Source organism: Xyrauchen texanus, chromosome 47 (genome assembly GCF_025860055.1).
Source record: "Xyrauchen texanus isolate HMW12.3.18 chromosome 47, RBS_HiC_50CHRs, whole genome shotgun sequence".
In the NCBI taxonomy this organism is placed as follows: Eukaryota; Metazoa; Chordata; class Actinopteri; order Cypriniformes; family Catostomidae; genus Xyrauchen; species Xyrauchen texanus.
In genome coordinates, this window is record NC_068322.1 from 13,347,112 (window position 1) to 13,368,003 (window position 20,892).

Consider the following 20,892-nt stretch of genomic DNA (forward strand, 5'->3'; position numbering starts at 1 on the left):
AGAGAGCAAGAGAGAGAGAGAGAGAGAGAGAGAGAGGGATTAGCTTTATTGCCGATACATTAAAAGTCCAAACTACTGTAAGTGCTTGTGCTTCAAAGCGTTGATAGTGTTCTTTTATACAGCATTTATATACAGCATCTATACAAGCGACATTCAAGACTCTCATGAAAGCGGAGGAGGTGTCCATGTCCACCGTCTCCCCTCGATCTTTCAGACTGATACAAAAAAAACAAACAAAAGGGGACACAAAACAAGAATGAAAGGTGCAAACACACACACTCACAAGTAACATAGCCAGTACACAGTCATTTAGGAGCTGAACAGAAAAATATGTATATAAGCTTTTGGGAATTGCCTCCATCAAAATGACAACACATAGTTTATTCTACATCTTGAAGAGCTATGTTCACCTGGGTAGAGCGCTCTACACTATGTTACATGGCAACCAGGATCCAAGGAAACCAATACACACAAATGTCACTGGGAGGAAGAAAAACTACTCTACAATTTCAAATAACTACAAGAGAAAGATGTTAAGAATATGTGTACACTCATTTTTAACAGCCCATCCGAACACTAGCACTACACAGAAAGTTATAACTGAGTACACTCTAGTATACAAGCTTTTGTTAATGGCACAGGTTGACATGTGTTAACTCCTTGCTACCTGCACTGCAGGCAGCTTAAAAGGTCAGTTCACCCAAAAATGAATATTGTGCCATCATTTACAGCCTTTTTCTTTTTTTTGTGGAACAAAAAAGAAGACATTAAACAGAATGTTAGCCTCAGTCTCCATTCACTTTCACTGTATGGAAAAAGGATGCAATGAAAGTGAATAGTGACTGAAGATCACATTCTGACAAATATCTACTTCAATGTTTCACAGAAGAAACAAAGACATGCAAGTTTGGAACAACTCATTAGGGTGAGTAAATAATGACACAATTTTCATTTTTGGGTGAACTATCTCTTTAAGAACATGGCTTAAAATGTTTATGTTTAAGGGCAATGTGCGCTATTGGATATTCTAAGTGGCCATGGCTCAAAAACTGCAATTATAGCAAGACAATATGTATTTTCAGAGAGATATTATGACATTACTTAAATGCATTTGGTTATTTGCTTGCTGTTACTGCTTCTAGATGTATTTAAGTATTGCATAAAAATCTGTAAAGTCTGTATCAATGGTACAATGTGGAAAACTGTATCTTGGCAATGTTTATTTTGAGTTAAATGAGATATGGCATTCAAACTAAATTATGTGCTTGAAAGGTTTAGGGGCAAACAGGAAAGGACAGGATGAAAACAGTGATTGAGCCCTCTGATTGGTTGATCTATTTTTTCCTGTAGTTGCCCAGCTGTATGGCCGAGCGGTCAAAGACGCAACGGAAGGTGATTGGCTGGACCTCCCAATAGGGCACTGGATTACTAAACAGACTAATGCCTGAGTACATGGCCTTCTTTGTATTATAGCCAGGAGGGCAGAAGTCCTCTGTTCCCACAGCAGCAATCTTGTTGGCATGAAGGTAGATCACCTGGATTGATAGTATAACAAAGAATGGAAACATGAGAGGAAGGCAAGATGTGACCAGTAACTCAAAGACATTTAGAGACTGGAACATGTAAATGTGTAATACTAGAGTATCTAGGGGAGACCAGGGCTAGATGCCACACTTTTAGATCTAGTAAATATGTCTTAAATTAAATTAAATTAAATGTTATAATTTCTGTATAGGTACATAGCAAAAAGTCTTGACTAAAAAAGCTATTGAACATTTCCACTATTATTGCCCAGGAAAAAAGTTATAGTTAATTGAATGCATTTTGACCCTTTGTCACAAAACAGCAAAAATGTTAAATATAATATAATTTGTATCATTGTTTTTTCTGATTAAAAAATTTACAACATAACAATTTTTTTTGACAACTTGTCCCATTGAAAATGCAACAACTATTTAATAACTTTTTGCTTAGTCATTTAAATAAATTGTAATTTTACTTATGTTATATACAAATCTAAAATAATTGTATTTTTATATAAACTACGTGTTTAAAATCAATAAACAAAACAACTTCTAGAGAACTCAAGCATTTGTGTAATTTTGACAAAAACATGTATAGGTATGAGATACAGTCCTTCCTATCTTTCTTGTGTGACAACTAGCCACACTCTCAATCTGTTTTTGCTTGTTTGCTTGCGTGAGATCCCTCACCTGAATGTATTTGTGGTCTGGCAGGCCAGGTGGGATTGCAGTCAACGCATTATTTTCCAAGTGAAGTTCCCTCAGGTGAGGCACATTTGCCAGAGAGCCATTCTCCACCACACTGATCTCATTATTGCTTAGACCCAGTCTACAAAAATACAGAAAAATACATCAATAAACAACATTTTGAAGAAACACTGTGCTCTTCCTATATTCTATAATAAGGGATTAAATCTGTGGAACTAGGTGTACAGAGGAAAAACCTTGTAATATGAATGTTTTACAACCCCATTTCTGAAAAAGTTGGTACAGTATGAAAAATGCTAATAAAAACAAAAAAGAGTGATTTGACTCTTTGCTATATTGAAAGCACTAAAACTACACATTATATGATGTTTTTCCTTGTGAATTTCATAGTTTTTTTAAAAAAAAAAAAGACTCCATAAAAGTTGGGACAGTTGAATGTTTACCACTGTGTAACATCAGTATTTCTTCTATTAACACTTAATAAGCATTTGGGCACTGAAGACAAGTTTAGAAAGTGGAATTTCATTCCATTCATCCATTATGTCTTTAGCTGCACAATTGTTCAGGGTCTTCGTTGCCGTATTGTGCAATTCATAATGCACCACATATTCTCAATTGGAGATGGTCAGGACCGCAGGCAGGCCAATCTAGCACCCACACTCTCTGCTTCACAGCCATCCATTTGTAATCAGGCAGTATGTGGTTTGAAGTTTTCCTGCTGGAAAATACCGGGACGTCCCTGGAAAAGACGGTGCTGGATGGCAGTATATGTTGCTCCAAAATCTTTACATATCTGTCTGCATAATGAAACTTTGTAATATGGCACTATTCGTACCACTGTCTCCTTATGATTATTCGCTTATGTTTTCCTCATTTGTAAGTCGTTTTGGATAAAAGCGTCTGCCAAATGAATAAATGTAAATGTAAATGTGTTCTCACAGATGTGCAAGTTACCCATGCCATGGGCACTGGCACACCCCTGGCCCATACAGACACTGGCTTTTGGACCTGATAACCGCTTGGATAACCCTTTTCCTCTTTGGCCCAGAGAACACAATGGCTGTGTTTTTCAAAAACTATTTGAAATGTGTTCTCATCGGACCTAAAAACACAGTTCCACTGTTCTACTTTCCATCTAAGATGAGACCGAGCCCAGAGAAGTCAGCAGAGCTTCTGGACAGTGTTGATGTAGGGTTTCTGCTTTCCAGAGTAAAATCTTAACTTGCATCTGTGGATGCAGCGGCGAGTGGTGTTGACTAACAAAGGTTTACTAAAGTTATCCAAAGCCCATGCTTATGATATCCATTACAGATGAATGATTTTTTTGAAGTCAGTGATGTCTGAGAGATCAGAGATCACGCATATTCAGAAGTGGCTTTTGTTTTGCACTTTACGCACCAAGATTTGACCAGATTTCTTGAAACTTTTAACAAAATTGTGTACTGCAGAGGGTGAAATGCCCAAAATCTTTCCAATTTGTATTTGGGGAACATTGTTCTCAAAGTGCTGGATTATTTGCTGAAGAATCTGTTGGCAAATTGACAAGTTTCGAAAGATCCTTGCTCTTGAAGGACTAGGCTGTATTTGGAGGCTCTTTATATACTATGACACAATATAACATCTCCGGTTTCACATCACCTTGTTATTTTAACTCGTCAAATTGTAATTAGTCTTGAATTGCCCCTGTCTCAAATTTTTGGAAGTACGTTTAACATCTGATTTAAAATGACTCTACATTTAATAAAAAAACAATAAAATTCTCAAGGTAAAACATCATATAATGTGTAGTTGTAGTGTTTTCAATTTATCAAAGGGTGAATATAATTTACAAATCATCCCTTTTGTTTTTATTAGCATTTTTCATACTGTCCCAACTTTTCGGAATTGGGGATGTAATTTCACAGTGTCATCCAACGCAAACTGAACCATGCTATGATTTCATTGTATTTGGGTCTCACAGGGTGCGTGAGTCTTTGCCAGTCGTTTCAAACCTACAATTTTTATAAAAAAAAATGTAATGCATTCTGAAATATAATTTCTCTGTATAATGAACTTTCACTTCTAGTCAGTTTGCATTAAAGTTTTCAGCTATATAGAGAAAAATGAGTCACATACTGTATACTGTTGCTCATTCCATGTTGCCTCCAAGTCTGTGTGGCATGCAGCCATGCAGGAAAATCAATTGTCCGAATGTTTTTTTGCGCAACAAACTAAAAATATATGAAGAAGAGAGATGCATTTACTTTGACAGATGCTTGAGGCCCTTCAGACTGCCTGCGGTCACTTTGGTGATCTTGTTTCCATCCAAGTGAAGTTCAAACAGAGAGCTGGGCAAACCTGGGAATTTTTGGCACAACATAGACAATACAATTATTGATGTTTGTCACATTACATTGAAGTGAAAAATTTTCAAACTCCTCACTCCACTATTATTTACATTATTTACCTTTAGGAATGGAAGTGATATTGGTGTCAGCGATACGGATGTAAGAGACTCTCTTCAGATCAGCAAAAGCTCCATTATCAACCCCAGAGCTGCTCAGAGGGTTAGAGCCAAGCTCTGGAAACAGACAGACTCAAAATGTATAGTGGTTCATGGCATTTAATATGTTATACAATCTTTATAACCATATAAATAGGTGAACTGCAATATTTTCCCTGCAAATTTTGCCATTGTTGAATTGGTGGTATTTGATGCTTAAAATAAACATGTCTGTTAGGTGTAAAGCTAAATGTGCTATCAATATCAAGCTATCAATGTGAGCATTGAGGCTATCTACTGAATATGTATAATGTACTCCTAAAAGTTGAAAGAATACATTTGATCAGAAATACACATTTAAAATATATGGGTTCCATAGGTTCTTTCATGTTCAAAGCACTTCACAAAGCACACTAAAACAACTCACATTTTATAAACATGCTACCCAAACAGACTGATCTCACAGTAAAATCCGAAACACTAGGTTGACTTTTTTTTAAAACTAAAATAAGTCTGTGTTTACCGAAATTCTAAACACTGCCACCAGTGGCAAAAGCAGTAAGTGTTGTTAAGCGTAAGGGCATGTTTGAGCTTCATTTTCCAGGAGTAATATCCACAAAACCACAGAGGGGTGCCAAAAGTGAGTTGTAAAGGTGTACAGGATGTAATACAGTGAAGAGGAATGCACATTTTATAAACTGAACCCCCCAACCCAACCCCCAAACCTAAACCTAACCATCAGTGGAGTAAAAATGTAACTTTAGGGGGAACAATGCAACCTCTGAATTGCCCTCTTCACTGATAATGCAAATGCAATTACTTTCCTGGTTACATACAGGATCCAAACCTAGGTCTCCCACACTGCTAACGCAACGTGCTGCAGGTCATGCAACAGGGGAAGGTAAACATGCTGGAACTGATGCAAAATGTCTGATAGGAGATGGTGCTTGTCAGTGAGTCAGCATATGTCAATTTTCCACTGCATGTTATGGTTCGACTCGCCTCAACTCTACTCGCTTTACTTTTCTGAGCTTGCATTTCCATTGCAGTTTAGTGCCACCTCAACATGGATGAGATTTATAGGATGATTGTCATAGTTGCGCCGCCTCTACTGCCGGGACATCATCTTAAACATGACACGAACTGACCAAAACAATAACACGACCGCTAGCTGTTAGCTACTAGCTCATTGTGCTGCATAAAGTAGTTGTTGCATGGTGGTTTTACACAAGTGTAACAGTTAAATTGTCCTGGTTGTTTTAGAAGCAAGCTTTCCAGTAGCTGGTTAACTAAATAAAGTGAATCTTTCAAGTAGAGTATAGAGTTAATGTAACAAAATGTACCAGCCTCCATCGTGACTGAGTCCAGGGCACTCTACCTCCCATTGCTCGCCGGTATAGATAGCGTCCATTTGGTCCAACCACTTCCAATTTTTCCTTGATGGTTCTGTAGTCAGTTCGGCATTTTATTTTTTTACTTTTCCCTACACTGTTGGTAGGGCCAGTGGTAGCCGGTAGCCATCAGCTGGGACACATCTTGAGAGACTTTTTCATTTCGCTCATCACTAACGAGTGGACCGCCTGCACCTCGATTATTGACCACGTTGTTTTGCGCACAGCCATTTCTTTTTACACAATTCGAAAGTCGAGTGAACAAATGATACTGTTATTGCTGTTGCTAACTTTAAAACTAGTGTGCTGATGTCACGTGTCGGAAATCTAGTGACGCTGGTAGTGACGATTCTCTCTGACCAATCAGTGATCTGCAGGATTTTGACGTCACATTTAGTAATGGCTTGGCTCACTTGGAACCTCGACCAAGGTGGTTCTAAAAGGTACCAGGTACTATCCACAGTGGAAAACCCCAAAAAAGTGAGCAGAGTTGATTTGAGTGTACCATGCAGTGGAAAAGCCCCTTTAATGTGGCTGATACTAGGGTATAGCAACTCCCAGAAACAACATGCTGACTTCCCATGTAGTCTTGTTGATCCAAGCCAAAAAAGCTAAGCCAAAGCCAATAACTTAATGTTTTCAAAAGCCTGCTAACAGATGACTCTCTAGTCAGCAAGGGAATAATATTCTTACCCATGACGATGACATTGGCCATGCCAGCAAAGGAGGACTTCTTTATCTTGTTAATCTGGTTCTCGTGAATGCGCAGCTCCTGAAGGCTTTTCGGCATGTTGGCAGGAACTTCCTTTAGGAGATTCTTTGACAGGTAGAGTCTCTCCAGGCTGATGAGAGAAGAAAAGGCCTTGGCATGGATGATGGTGATCTTATTGTTTACCAGGATGAGTGTCTAAACAGAAAAAAAGAAATCAAGTTAGCCATTTCCTCAGAGTTAGAATAGAAGTCTTATTTCACAATTCTAGAGAATTGATTGACAGTATGGCAGTTCACTGGCACAAGGTTAACTGCAAATGGTATAAAGTTACTGCATAATTCTTTGTTGATTTCTCACTGTACAAATGCAGACAGTTTTAGGTGGTCAACCGAAAACTGTTTCTTCTCTGGTGTTTTGAGGCTATAACATATAGTTCAACTCTGGCATTCAGTCTTAAAACATTCACCAGCTACTTAGAGCACAATTTAGCGATTGTGTCTGGAGCTGTAGTGAAGCTCTAATCCAGTCCAGCAAATAAAAATCTTTATTTTCATTGAGATAATTAAATAAGGATGGCTAAAATAGCTTTTTGGCATCGTTTTGTCACTTTCTGTTCTGTTCGCATTCATTTCTCATTGGCGCCTAACAGATCCAGGCGCCATGTGGATGTTGAGCTTGGAAACAAAGAAAGAGCAAAGGGTGCTGGACGGGAAGGCTGTATATTTATCATTACAGTTATGAATCTGGGACTGACACATTCCGCAGACTCATGCAGCAGGGTGGAGAAGTTTTATGGAGAGAATGGATTGCACAATTGTAAATATAGAGGATTTCACATGAATTCAAGAAATTATGCATAGATGATTGGATCAGTTTCCCTAAGAGCTGCTTTGTAAACTGAGGATTACTCCAGGGTTTCCAAAAATGTAAGATTAATTTTGCCTTTTAAAATCACGGTGGTTGAAATGCATAGTTTTAGCAGACAAAACCCCTAGGAATTCTTTTCTTATTTCAGGGGAAAGAATAGCTGCTAGTGTAGAATGTTTGTATGTGAAATGATGTTCACAAATGATTTTGAATGGAAATTTGAACTTTATTTTCTCTAATGACTGATTATAGCAAAAACATCATGCTGTCACTTCCACTAATAAGGAATGAGTAGTGAACTGGGAGGTTTAGAAGTGAATAATATTAAAGATTCTATACTATTTCCAGGTCATTAATCAAATACAAGATGCTCTTTGGATCATTCTCAGATCATGCAGAATTTAATATCTCACTTGAAGACTATTCAGGCCTTTGAAGTCATTTTCTTTGATCTCCGTGATCTTGTTGTTCTGCAAGTCCAACAGAGTGGTATCAAGTGGGATTTTTTCTGGAACAGCCTTCAGACCTGAGAAACACAAAACCACATGAAGTAAAAATAAATAACACTGATAAAATGGAATATGAACTGATACAGTATGTTGTTTTGTGGCTTCATTCAACACACTCAAATTCTACTTTAAACAGATCCAATTTTCAGCTCAAATCAGCAATAGGAATATGGACCTTTGCTTAACTTCTACACAACTCACACCAACAACATTCTTTTCTAGAGTATAAATTCTGGTACTAAACTAAGAACATTCCTAAAGAGTGATTAAATGGCAGAAAGAATGCAAGCACTACATTGGTCTTGGTTTTGAACTAGCTCTAGTCAACAATTGTATAGCCAAACATGTCTGTCGTAAAACTTCACAAGCTTTTTATGAGATACCATTCTGTGTTAAAATAGAAGCATTTCTAAGGCTAATTCAATTCAATTCAATTCAATTTTATTTGTATAGCGCCTTTCACAACACACATCGTTTCAAAGCAGCTTCACAGAACATCAGCATTAACAGACGACAAAAACTGCAACGTCCATAAAGTCGATTAATCATCATTGTGTAATTTAGACAAAATTTGATTTTAATGGTTTAAAAATAATTAAATGATAATTATATTAACTCTTTCCCTTCCAAACACGGAATTTTCCGGTTTTATGAAAAAAGCTTCCGCCAAACACAGAATTTTCCTGGTATCCGTGTTTTAGGTGGAATACGGTAAGAAAGACCCGCACGCATGTTTTGAAAGAGTACGCAACTCTTTGATCAAAGAAACAGACTGCGATCGTCTTAAACGTAAAGTGGAGTTTTGAGAATGTAGCTCAAAATGTAGATAGAAATGCCTTTTTCTCAGCTTTTTGTCCGAAATGTTGTTTTTGACAAAGCCTACCTTTAATGCCTTAATGGCATTAAAAATAACAAATGAAGATAAAATAAAATCGTTTTTTATTTGCCTAAAAGCAGAGGCTCAGATCTTTATTTTGATATATAGCATCTTCATATATTCATGGAATTAAATATTCTGCGGGCCATTAAAGTTTTGCGAAAATCGTCAAAAACCCTGGCGGTGGCTGGCAACTTTTTTTTTTAAAACGCTGGCGGGAAAGAGTTAATAACCCCAGTGAGCAAGCCGTAGGCGACTGTGGCAAGGAACACAAAACTCCATAAGATGTAGATTAATGGAGAAAAATAACCTTGGGAGAAACCAGACTCACTGTGGGGGCCAGTTCCCCTCTGGCTAACATTATGAATGTAATGTAAATATTAATTATGTATAGGTAAAATCATGTTTTAAAATTATTAAACTAAGTGTTAAGGTGTCAGTGAGTAAAAATCGATTGTGTTTGAACTGTAAGATTAATGACCAAAGTCTTTGAAGTCCATCTAGATTAATTGTAGAGGTTCACATAGATGCAAGGCTAAACGGTGGCTAAGGGGGAAAAACAGATAATGTAAACAATGTCTTATTACATACATCACCCAAGGAACTGTATAAAAGCTAATTCATTTCTAAACCACAGCAAAAGACAATATTTTTGGATAAGCTGTGTCAAAAAATAAGACATTTTAATTTTCAATATTCAAAAGACAATGCTGGCCCTTACACATTCAATATAGTGTCAAAATAAATAAAGAATCATCACTATATAGAATAAGGATGAGCATTAGGATTATGTAATCCTTACACCATAGGTCTGAATGTGCAGGCAGTTGACCGATCTATTTGTGCCAGAGATTAACTCACGGAATTTAATTTTGACATTGACAGTGTGACACAGCTTGCACTTGATATACTTTAGACCAGGTTAGAATGGGTGGAATACACAGTTGTCCCAAAAAGCATTTTCGGACACTTAAGCCACATTTAAAAATGTATGAATTTTATTGCATTAGATACAAAATATCACATCACTTTTCCTAGAAATTTTATAACATGAAACCTAACAAACTTTCTTTTCTTTTTCTTTTCATTTGAAAAGTGTGCCAGTGCTACATGTCTTTAAAATAAATGACACTTTGTTTGATATTTTGTAATATAATGCAAAGAAATTCATACCTTTTTTAGTATCCATATTCTTTCTGCAGCCACTATATATCATAGCCTTTGTGTTAAACATAAGACACAAATAAAAGTGAAGGAAAATAGGCTAAACACCTTAAAATGTCAGCAATACTTTAGGAAGAACTTCACAAACATATATATATTTTTTTGGTGAGGAGTTTCCTTTCTCCCTACAGTATAAACTGTTTTAAGAATTTGTCCCTGCTAATTATATAACCACAGAAAAGAGGAAACAAAGAGAACAGTTGGACGTGTTCCTTTTGTTCTGCTCTGTTTAGTTTAAATTTCGAGTGGCTATGTCTCTTAGACAACACCACAGCAATCAATGTAGGTCAATGTGTGTCCTATTTATGAAATATACAGCATTTTCAATGTTTAATAAGAAAAATGCACTAACAACATAATAAAACTTAAAATTCTCAGATAAAGCCTCACTTGAATTAACAGGTCTGAATTTTAACCGATTAGCATAATTTATAATGTCAGATATTTAGAACAGAATGTCCAGGAAACCCATTGGCAACCCTTATGGAACAGTTATTAAACTATTCTTAAACAAACTGTACAATGAAATAAGTATTTAAACCAAGATTGAGAGCATGCATGCACACATTTACTCTCGAGCAATCACTGATGCTATACTCTCTTGCCTTAAGTACTTTTTAGAAAATATTAGATTTAAATGTTGTGGTCTTTGTGTGAAACTTCATCTTTCACTTAAATCAGAAATGCATGAATGCACAGAACACTGTGGAAGGCTGTGGAAAGGGACAGTTTACACAAAAATAAAACTTCTTTCTTTCTTTACTCACCCTCATGGTGTTCCAAGCCCACTGGACTTTCAATGTGTTTAATATTTTTTGTATAGTCACAAAATAACAAACAGTATTTTGAAAAATGTTTACCCCATACAGGAAAGACTAGAAATATTATGAACAACCTTTATGGTGCTTTTGTCCATTTTGGAGCTTGACAGCCCTTGGTCACCATATGCTTTTTTTTTTAAGAAAGGGCAGAACATTCTGCATAATCTCCTTTTGTGTTTCATCAAAAATAGATATTGATACAGGTTTGAAATCACAGAAGGGTGAGTATATTATGACAGGATTCTCATTTCTATGTCTATGTCTTTAAATTTTAACAGATTTAATGCTTCCTTGTTTCTTTAAACTGAGGTCCATTACCTAACACTCATACAATAAACATTACCCCACTTCTGACAAGCAAGCAATACAAAATGTATGTCTACTAGCACCTAAAAAGGGGGAGTACATCATCCTTAAAACTCGTAGTTGGTAACAGAAGAAGCACTCTCAGGCCCTTCATCAAACTTTCCTCGCCAAACAAATTCAATTTCTCCATTAGTTGTTTTTGGGTTCCTACCATTAATTCCAGGCGGGTCTCCCTGCAGCTGCGGAGCTGTATAAACTGGGTCACATATTTCACTGGAGAGAGGTGACCTTAGATGGAGAACAGGCCTGGCGGCACACCTATCACCCCCCTCCTCTCCCTCTCTATCCACCTCTGTCTTTCTCTTCCATTCTTTCCCCTGTCTCCCACTGCAAAACTGCCTCAACTCTTCTCTTCTTTCTTTTTCTCTCCTGAGATTGAGTGTTAGCATTACGAAAGAATAGAATGAGCCCTTCCTGAGAATTGCTGTTTTCCTTGGTCTGGCCATATGTATTTCTTTGCAAACACATTTTATGTCATGTCATATATATATCATATAGCTCTAAGACTAATTTCCTACAAAAAAAAAGGCTATGCCAACTAAGACACGCCGTAGTAACTCAGTTATGCAGAAAAATATGTGTCATACAGTCATACAGTCATAAAATACAGTCTGTTGAGACTGAATGTGCATTCTTTGTTTGGGTTCACAGAGAACCAAATGCTGCACATGTCAAATAAATTGTAAAAAGTTAACCTTTTGTTCTCACTTTATATTATTTTAATATGTTTTTTTTTTTTTTTTCTGATTTAACACGGTAGGTATATATAATTGAATATTTAGATCTATGGAAAGATTTCCCTTGAAAAGAAGGGCTCTGGATGGCAGCATATGTTGCTCCAAAATGTGTACATATCTTTCTGCATTAATGGTGCCCTCATAGATGTGCTTAAAGTTAGAAGTTAGACATGCCACTGACACACCCCTGGCCCATACAGCAGTGGCATAGCCAAGGATATAGCCAGAATATTAGAGACTATTCTTTGACTTCAAATATATATTTCTAAAATAGTTTGAAAAATGCATTAATTCTTATTTCTAGAAGTGTGATGCGCCACTTCTCTTTTGTTAAGGAAAATTTGGATTTAAAAAAACTGGGCAAATACTCTTTTATTGAGATCCAACCAAAAGTAATTCCCTGGCTATGCCCTTGCCATACAGACACTGGCTTTTGGACCTGATGCTGATAACAACTTGGATGGTACTTTAACTCTTTGACCCAGAAAACATGGCAGCTGTTTTTTCCAAAAACTATTCAAAATATCAAATGTCACAAATAATGATTCTACTGTTCTACTTTTCATCTCAGATAAAATAGAGAAGCTTCTGGACAGTGTTGATGTATGGCTTCTGCTTTGCATAGTAAAGCCTTAACTTGCATCTGTGAATGCAGAGGCAAATTATGTTGTTTGAAGTATTCCTGAGTCATGATATCCATTACAGACGCATGACGTTATTAAGAAAGTGGCGTCTGAAGGATCGGAGATCACCTGCTTTCAGAAGTGGTTTCCCAGCAGGACAACAGCAGGTCCTGATCTATCTCCAATTGAGAACAGAAACTCAATTATGGATTATGAATTATGAAATGAAAATACAGCAACAAAGGTCTAGTCCAATTGCACAGCTGAAGGAATTGGTGAAATTTCTGTCTTCAGTGCCAAAATGCTTAATAAACATTATTAGAAGAAATTGTGATGTTTCAAGTGGAGAACAAATCTTTTTGGAGCATGTTGAAATCATCTGATTTAAAACGTGTATATTTAAATTAAAGAAAATGCACAATGTAAAACATAAAATAATGTTTTGTTGTGGTGCTTTCAATATAGCACAGGATGAATAGAATTTACAAATCACTCCTTTTTGTTTTTGTTAGCATTTACCATACTGCCCCAATACATACTCTTTTTGTATTGGGGTTGTATACCTAAATAGGAATATATATAATTTAAAGCATTTAAGGTTTTAAAAATTAAAAAATATTGCACAGGAGTAAAATGACATGATTAATTATATTTAAAAAAAATATAGCCACAAGCGGCAACCATCAGGGTCCAAGCACATGTGAAGAAATAACCAAAATAATCAGAATTGTCAGAAAAGATCCAGTGGATGACAAATAATACAAATTGACGGACTAGATCCTGCCTAAACTAAATTTGTTTAAAATTGGGGAAATATGTGTTTTGTTACTTGGTTGCTAGGGTAACCCCATCTGGTTGCTAGGAACTTAACAAAGTGATAATCAAAAGGCTCCTTGCTACCCTGAGACAAATGAATGGAACCGGAAGTCTCTACAATGTTCTGGTGCAGAGATATGTGATTTGTTACATGGTTGATAGGGTAACCCCATCTGGTTGCTAGTTTTGTTTGTTTGCTTTATTAGACAAGATATAAAACAATTGTATAAGTATAAATCATACAGCATTTCAAAACTGTCAACGATAATATACACAAAAAAGCCAAAGGCAGTTTCAAGCTAGGCAGTTTCAAGGTGATACTCAAAAGGCTTCTTGCATTCCTGAGTCAAATTAACAAAGCTGGAAGTCTCTACAATGTTCTAGTGCAGATATATGTGATTTATTACTTGGTTGCTAGGGTAACCCCATCTAGTTGCTAGACAGTTACCAAGGTAATACTCAAAAGGCACATTCCAATCCTGAGTCCAATGAATGGAACCAGAACTCTATATGATGTTCTGCTGAACAGATATGTGATTTGTTACTTGGTTGCTAATGTAACCCAGTCTGGTTGCTAGGCAGTTACCAAGTTGATACTGAAAAGGCCTCTTGCTACCCTAAATCAAATGAACAAAACTGGAAGTCTGTATGATGTTCTGGTGCAGAGATGTATGTTTTGTTACTTTGTTGCTAGGATAAACCCATATGGTTGCTAGGCAGTTACCAAGGTTATACTCAATAGGCTCCCTGCTACCCTGAGTCAAATAAATGAAGTCAGAAGTCTCTGCGATGTTCTGGTGCAGAGATATGTGATTTGTAACATGGTTGCTAGGGTAACCCAATCTGGTTGCTAGGCAGTTACCAAGGTGATACTCAAAAGGCTCCTTGCTACCCTGAGGCAATTTACTGAAACCAGAAGTCTCTACAACATTCTGATCCTGAGATCCCCATCTAAGCATTTTGAATGGAAGCCAATGGGGTAAGGTTACTAGGGTGCTCTAAATGGTTGCTAGGGCATGGCTAAGTAGTTTCCATGATGATACTTGAAGAATGATTGCTCACCCAAGTAAAACAAGCCAATTGTCATTTCTCTAGGACATTCTGATCCAAATATATCACTCTCAGACATTTTGAATGGAAGTCAATGGGGTGTGGTTGCTAGGGTGCATTAAATGGTTGTTAGGGCATTGTAATCGATGAGGACCAGCTTCATCATCCAGGGGTTGAGGGAGTAAGGCTGTGAGTGGGCAGATGGCTGATGAAGCCTATCTGTGCACGGAAAGTTCTCTGGTAGTGAAGACAGGGAATGGTGGCTGGCCAATGGCGGTTGCTAGCTCTAGATTTCCTGGCCTGAAAATGTTTATCTGCTGCAGTGGTCCTGTTGGCTTCACAGGTCACAGATCACTGCGGAGCACCACTTGGTTCTCTCCTGGGCTGTCTCCTCCCTGCTGTCTGGGTCAATGCTGAATGAAGACAGGGAGGATTTTAGCAAATCCTTGAAGTGCTTCTTTTGATCTCCCTGGAATCATCTGCCCTGCAGTAACTCTCCGCAGAAGAGACACTTTGGCAGCATGTGGTCTGGCATGCGATCTCAACTGGGTCTGCATCAAGATGGTGTGAATGCTAGGCAGGCCTGCACATGCAAGAACCTCTGTGTCAAGGATCTTGATGTCCAAGAGTCTTCTGAGGCAGGTGGTGGATGTGGTTGAGCTTTTTGGCATGGCGCTGGTAGACTGTCCATGTCTCACAGGCATACAGCACCATGGGTAGGACGATTGCCCGATACACCTACAGCTTTGTCTGAAAACTGATACCCCTTCTGTTCCATACGTTATCACACAGTCTCCCGAAGGTTGCACTGGCCATTACTATCCTCACACTTATTTCATCATCTATGATGATACTGCGAGACAAAGTGCTGCCAAGATAGGTGAACTTTCCACTGCTCGCAGTCTTTGGCCATTGACAGTGATTCTTTCCAGGGGCTGGCTGGTGCATCACTTCAGACTTTGTTGTATTGATGGTAAGACCGAAGTTAGTGTAGGCTTCAGAGAACTTGAGAAAACATGACACTAAAAAGAGCCAGCGCAAGGACATATCTTTGCTTGACGCCATTTGTGACAGGGAATGGCTCAGACATCTCACTATTGTCCTGAACTCTGGCTTGCATACCATCGTGAAATTGTCACACTATGGAAATTAACTTTGCAGGACACCAATGCTTTGCCATGATCTTCCAGAGGCCATCTCTGCTGACAGTGTCAAATGCATTGGTTAGCTCCACGTAGATGAAGAACAGGTCGGTGTTCTGTTTCTGGCATTTTTTTCTGCAGCTGTCTGGCAGCAAATACCATATCAATAATACCTTGCTCTTTGCAGAATATGCACTGACTCTCTGGGAGCAGTCCTTGGTCCAAATGTTTAGTGAGGCGGTTGAGAAGCAGTCTGGCGAAGATCTTGTCTGCGATGGACAGTAGGGAAATGCCCCAATAGTTATCATAGAAATTTCGGTTGCCATTGCACTTGTACAGGTGGATGATGGAAGCGTCCTTGAAATCCTGGGGGATCTTCATTTGCTGCCACATGACCTGGAAGTTTCTCAGTCAGGGCAGTGCCACTTTCCTTGTAGACCTCAGCTGGAATCCAAACAAGGTGCTTTGCCACTGGACAGAAGATGGGTCACCTTTTGCAGTTCTTCAAAGGTAGGAGGGTCATCATGGGCTGTGTTGACTGGTACCTGCAGCAGCCGACCTATGGCCTCATTGTTGATTGCTGATTGATGATTTAGAATGCTGTTGAAATGTTCCACCCATCTCTCCAGTATTTTCTCCTTGTCAGTAATCAGCATTGTTCCATCTGAACTGAGGAGAGGGGATGATCCTGAGCAGGTTGGTCCTATAACCTCTTTCAGTCCTGCGTAGAAGTTCTTTATGTCGCGCCTGTCTGCGTATCCTTGAATATCATCTGCCTTTGCACAGAGCCAGGAGTCCTGCATCTGTCGCAGCTTCTGCTGGACTGATCTTCGTATGTCGCTCAAGGCATCCTTCTTGGAGGTGGAATTTGAGTCACAGAGATATGCTCTATAGACGTGATGTTTTCTGTCCTCCAGTAGCTGTTTGATCTTGGTGCTGCTGTCGTCAAAGCGGACCTTGTTGCGTCTGGTGGAGTGCCCCAGGACTCTGTAACAGTACTGTAGACAACATTACGCAGTGCTGCCCAACTAGCTTCCACGTCTTGACTGTCCCGGGAGGTGGTTTTCAGGCACACTCCCAGAGTGTTGGCCAAGGATTGGCTAAGGGTAGCAAACTTTAGTTTGCTGATGTTCTATTGTTAAGGGTCATATGTTTTCTGGGGGCGACACTTGGGTTGGATGCAGATGTTCATCATTGAGTCAATGAGGCGGAGGTCTGTCAGCAGTCGGCGCCGCACAAAGACATTGTCACCTGTATATCCTGCGTGTCCTTCTTCCTGACGATGACATAGTCAATGAGATGCCAGTGCTTTGAGCGAGGGTGCATCCATGATGTCCTGTTGCGAGTTGGGAGGTTGAAGGTTGTGTTGGTGATCAGAAGTCCATGCTCTGCGCAGGTCTGTAGCAGGAGAATACCATTGCTGTTGCGTGTGCCAACCCCGTGCTGTCCGATGATTCCTTCTCAGGTTTTTCTGTCAGTGCCAATTCTTGCATTGAAGTTACCAAGGATGACAAATTTGTCATTTTTGGGAACCATGGCTATGAGGGCGTGCAGCTCTTGATATAACTTCTTGACTGCATTTGTGTTGGTCATTGTTGGTGCGTAGGCACCGATAAAGGTGAGATGCTTACGACCTTGGCACAAGGGCAGATTAATTGTCATCATCCTATCATTCACACATTTTGGTGCTCCTGCCAACTTGCCGACCAGTGAGGTCTTCACTGCAAAGCCGACGCTAGCCTCACGTCTCTCCTAGCTGCTACTCGCCTTCGCCAGCCAGCTGCATCTTACTCAGGGCTGCAACGTCGATATTGTATCACTTGTAAGTGGGTTGTGTGTCGTACCCATGATGATATCTGAAGTCTGTTTGCACACCCTATTAAAACAAGCTAAAAGATATCACTCTGAGCCAGTTTGAATGGAATTCAATGGAGTTTCATTGCTAGGGTGCTCTAAATGGCTGCTAGGGCATCACTAAAAAGTTCCCATGATGATATCTGAAGTGTGATTGTTCACCCAATTAAAACAAGCCAACTTTCATGTCTCTAGGACATTTTGATCCAAAGACATCACACTCAGCCATTTTAAATGGAAGTCAAAATGTATTCAGAATGAGGAGATCCACAATATGGCATGAATAATTTGTTTCTTTGTGAAACACAGCGGTATATAAAAGAATTTTCATGCATGCAATATGCCATAGCGCCACCCAGTGGCCAATTTTTGTCAAATTCTGCACAGACCTCTTGGGCCAAGAGACAAATAGGTGTACCAAGTTTAGTTCTGATGAGCATTATTTAACCCTATATAAAAGCTGCTGAAGGCTGAATGGTCGATGGTGGCCATGTTTTTAAAGATATGTGACTGTCCTCATAGCCCTTAATGGCACCTTGGACAAAGACATTGCATGGTAGATGTCAATCTGTTCAAAAGTTATAACCGTTTTAGTCAAAGTGGGCACAGCATAACATACGTTTTGGCATACCATTTGATTATAAATCAAAATTGTAATATTCCTTAGCTAACTTTTCATATAGGGACTATATGAATAACTATAGCTGAATATTTCTGCACTGGATGGGTTCCGATCAGGCAAATGGCCTAGGACTAGTTGGAATGGCTGCTAAAAGTGAATGTGTTGATGGCAGCTACATTTTTCAAGATATGCAACTGTACTCATATACCTTGATGTCACCTTCGACAAAACTGCATGGAAAAGTCATTCGGACCAAAGATTCCACTGTTCGAGAAATCTTACCGTTTTATATTATTATAGTGCCAACAAGAGGCAGAGGTGAGCCACTTTTTGTTTTTCCTCAGAATGACCCCATAGATAAGTGTATCAAATTTGGTGATAATATCTCAATCCATTCAAAAGTTATAACTGTTTTAGTAAAAGTGGCCACACCCACTATGTAAGTTTTGGCATACCGTTTGACGATGAAAAATTCCTTTGATAACTTCTTACATTGGGACTCTGCTGAATCTTTCTGTACTGGTTTGGTTCTGATCAGGCAAACGGCCTACACTAGTTTGAAAAAGTACTTTAATGAATGTTTTCTTTCACATCAATGGTACTTAAGGCTAAATTGTTCAGAATAAGGAGATCTACAGTATGGCATGAATAAAGTGTTTCTTTGTGAAATAAAGTGTAATGTATAACAATTTACATGTACATGCACTCTTTGCACATGCACATGCATTACATGCACATGCATTACGCAAGGAATCAGAAAAATTTTATATGTTGTTTCTAGGCCTTACGGTACAAGAGTTATGGCCCAAAATATATATATATATATATATATATATATATATATATATATATATATATATATATATATATTTTTTTTCTTCTCCGCAATAGCGCCACCTAGTGTCCGACATAAGTGTGTAAACCTGAGTAGTGTGTGGGGGTTTGGAACCATCCTACCAAGATTTGAATCTCTATGTCGTACTGTCTCTGGCACCCAGACACTTTTAGGGAAGAAAAAATTAATACAAAATAATAATAATAAGAAGAAGAAGAATTAGACGAAGAAGAAGAATTTGAATTTGAATTAGAATAATAAAAATAATAATAATATGATGAAGAAAACAAAGATGAAGACAAAGAAGAAGAAAATCGGAACAAATACAATAGGATTCCTGCACCTTCAGTGCTTGGACCCCTAATTACACTATTAACAAATACTGAAAAAATATATGTATTTTTGTCAACTTTAGTCTTGGTCTACTTACATTTACAATGTTGATTTTGGAACCAATTCAACATAAATATTATATTATATTATATTATATTATATTATATTATATACCTTCTCTCAGCCCCCAAACATCTGTCAAATTTTTCAAGGAGGACCTGATACTTACAGTAAATTCTAATTGTGTTTTTAAACAATTAAAATGACTTGACCAAACAGAATCCCAGGGTTAGAAAGGTCTTATGATGTAAGCAATGAAATCTCACTTTAAACAACAGGAATAATCTCAGAATAATTTTGAAATTTCAAGTATATCTGTGAAACAATGTGATACAAAAACTTGTATTTTCAGTTCAGATTTATGGGAAAAGAAGCAGTGATCTTCGGAAGAGACCTTATAAAAGTGGAACAGGCTATGACTTTTCCAAGCACTAACACACACACACACACACACACGCCTGGGGATGCAATTTGGAAAATGAGGCAGCCATCTAGATGTTAGTGCCTGGCCATCTATGGAAGTGAGCACAGTTAACAGCATATGAAAACATTTAAAGTGGTTTTGAGACAGTGACATAAGTAATTTAATGATGACTCAACAATGGGCAGATCAAACCAGAGAGTGTTCGTTCGTGACAACTTTGACACTACTCCACTCTTTTAAATGTAGGCCAGTTTTTGCCATAAAAAAAGAAAAACAACAGGTGTAGGACAAGGACAAAGCCACATTTAAGGAAAAGTGAAAAGACAGTTAAACTATGAAAGCAATTAAAAATAATTAACAGTAGCCCAAAAATAATTTTGCCAATAAAGCCATACTTATATGCATGAATGCCACTACATTAAATAGTAAATAATAAACCAAGAGGCATTTCATTCAAGTCAAGAGAGGCATTTTCGTTTAGTCAAGTGTCATACTGTACATTACCAAGATCAGAGCACTGAGAAACTCGCAGATGGCACTGGCATCGGAATGGGCAGACAGGTCCAACAGATCCATCAGGACCATCAGGTGATTGAGGACGTTTGCCAGTGGGTGGTTTACGAATCACGGGAAAGTCCGGACCATCTCCTGAAGCTGGTTCATCCTCTATCATGAAGTCCAGGAAGCCAGACTGACGGAAAGGCAGAGCCCAGCATACGGACACCAAAATCAGGGAGAGACAGGCCGATTTCATGTTTCTAACAGAGGCCTAGAGCACAAACAAGAGAAGACAGGGGAGTTAAAAGTGAGGGGTGATAGCCTACACTAGGTGATGTCTCATGTATTGGAGCGTGAAGAGGTGAGAGGTGTAAGGTTAAAGATCAAAGGTAAAAAATGGCAGATTTAGGGTGCGTCA

At 38.3% G+C, this 20,892-nt stretch overlaps 1 protein-coding gene across 1 annotated transcript in view; it reads right to left on the bottom strand.

The window, feature by feature from the left end:
* Positions 1–27: 27 nt before the first annotated feature.
* Positions 28–20,892, bottom strand: part of LOC127639240 (decorin-like) — a 35,442-nt gene continuing 14,577 nt past the window's right edge. Inside the window, exons 2-8 of the mRNA XM_052121152.1 lie at positions 20,481–20,745; positions 8,097–8,209; positions 6,798–7,011; positions 4,678–4,791; positions 4,475–4,568; positions 2,214–2,352; positions 28–1,535 (exon numbers count right to left, since the gene is read on the bottom strand). Of these exons, the coding sequence (XP_051977112.1) occupies positions 1,335–1,535; positions 2,214–2,352; positions 4,475–4,568; positions 4,678–4,791; positions 6,798–7,011; positions 8,097–8,209; positions 20,481–20,730 (1,125 nt within the window). The 5' untranslated portion in view covers positions 20,731–20,745 and the 3' untranslated portion in view covers positions 28–1,334. The remainder of the gene's footprint in view (positions 1,536–2,213; positions 2,353–4,474; positions 4,569–4,677; positions 4,792–6,797; positions 7,012–8,096; positions 8,210–20,480; positions 20,746–20,892) is intronic.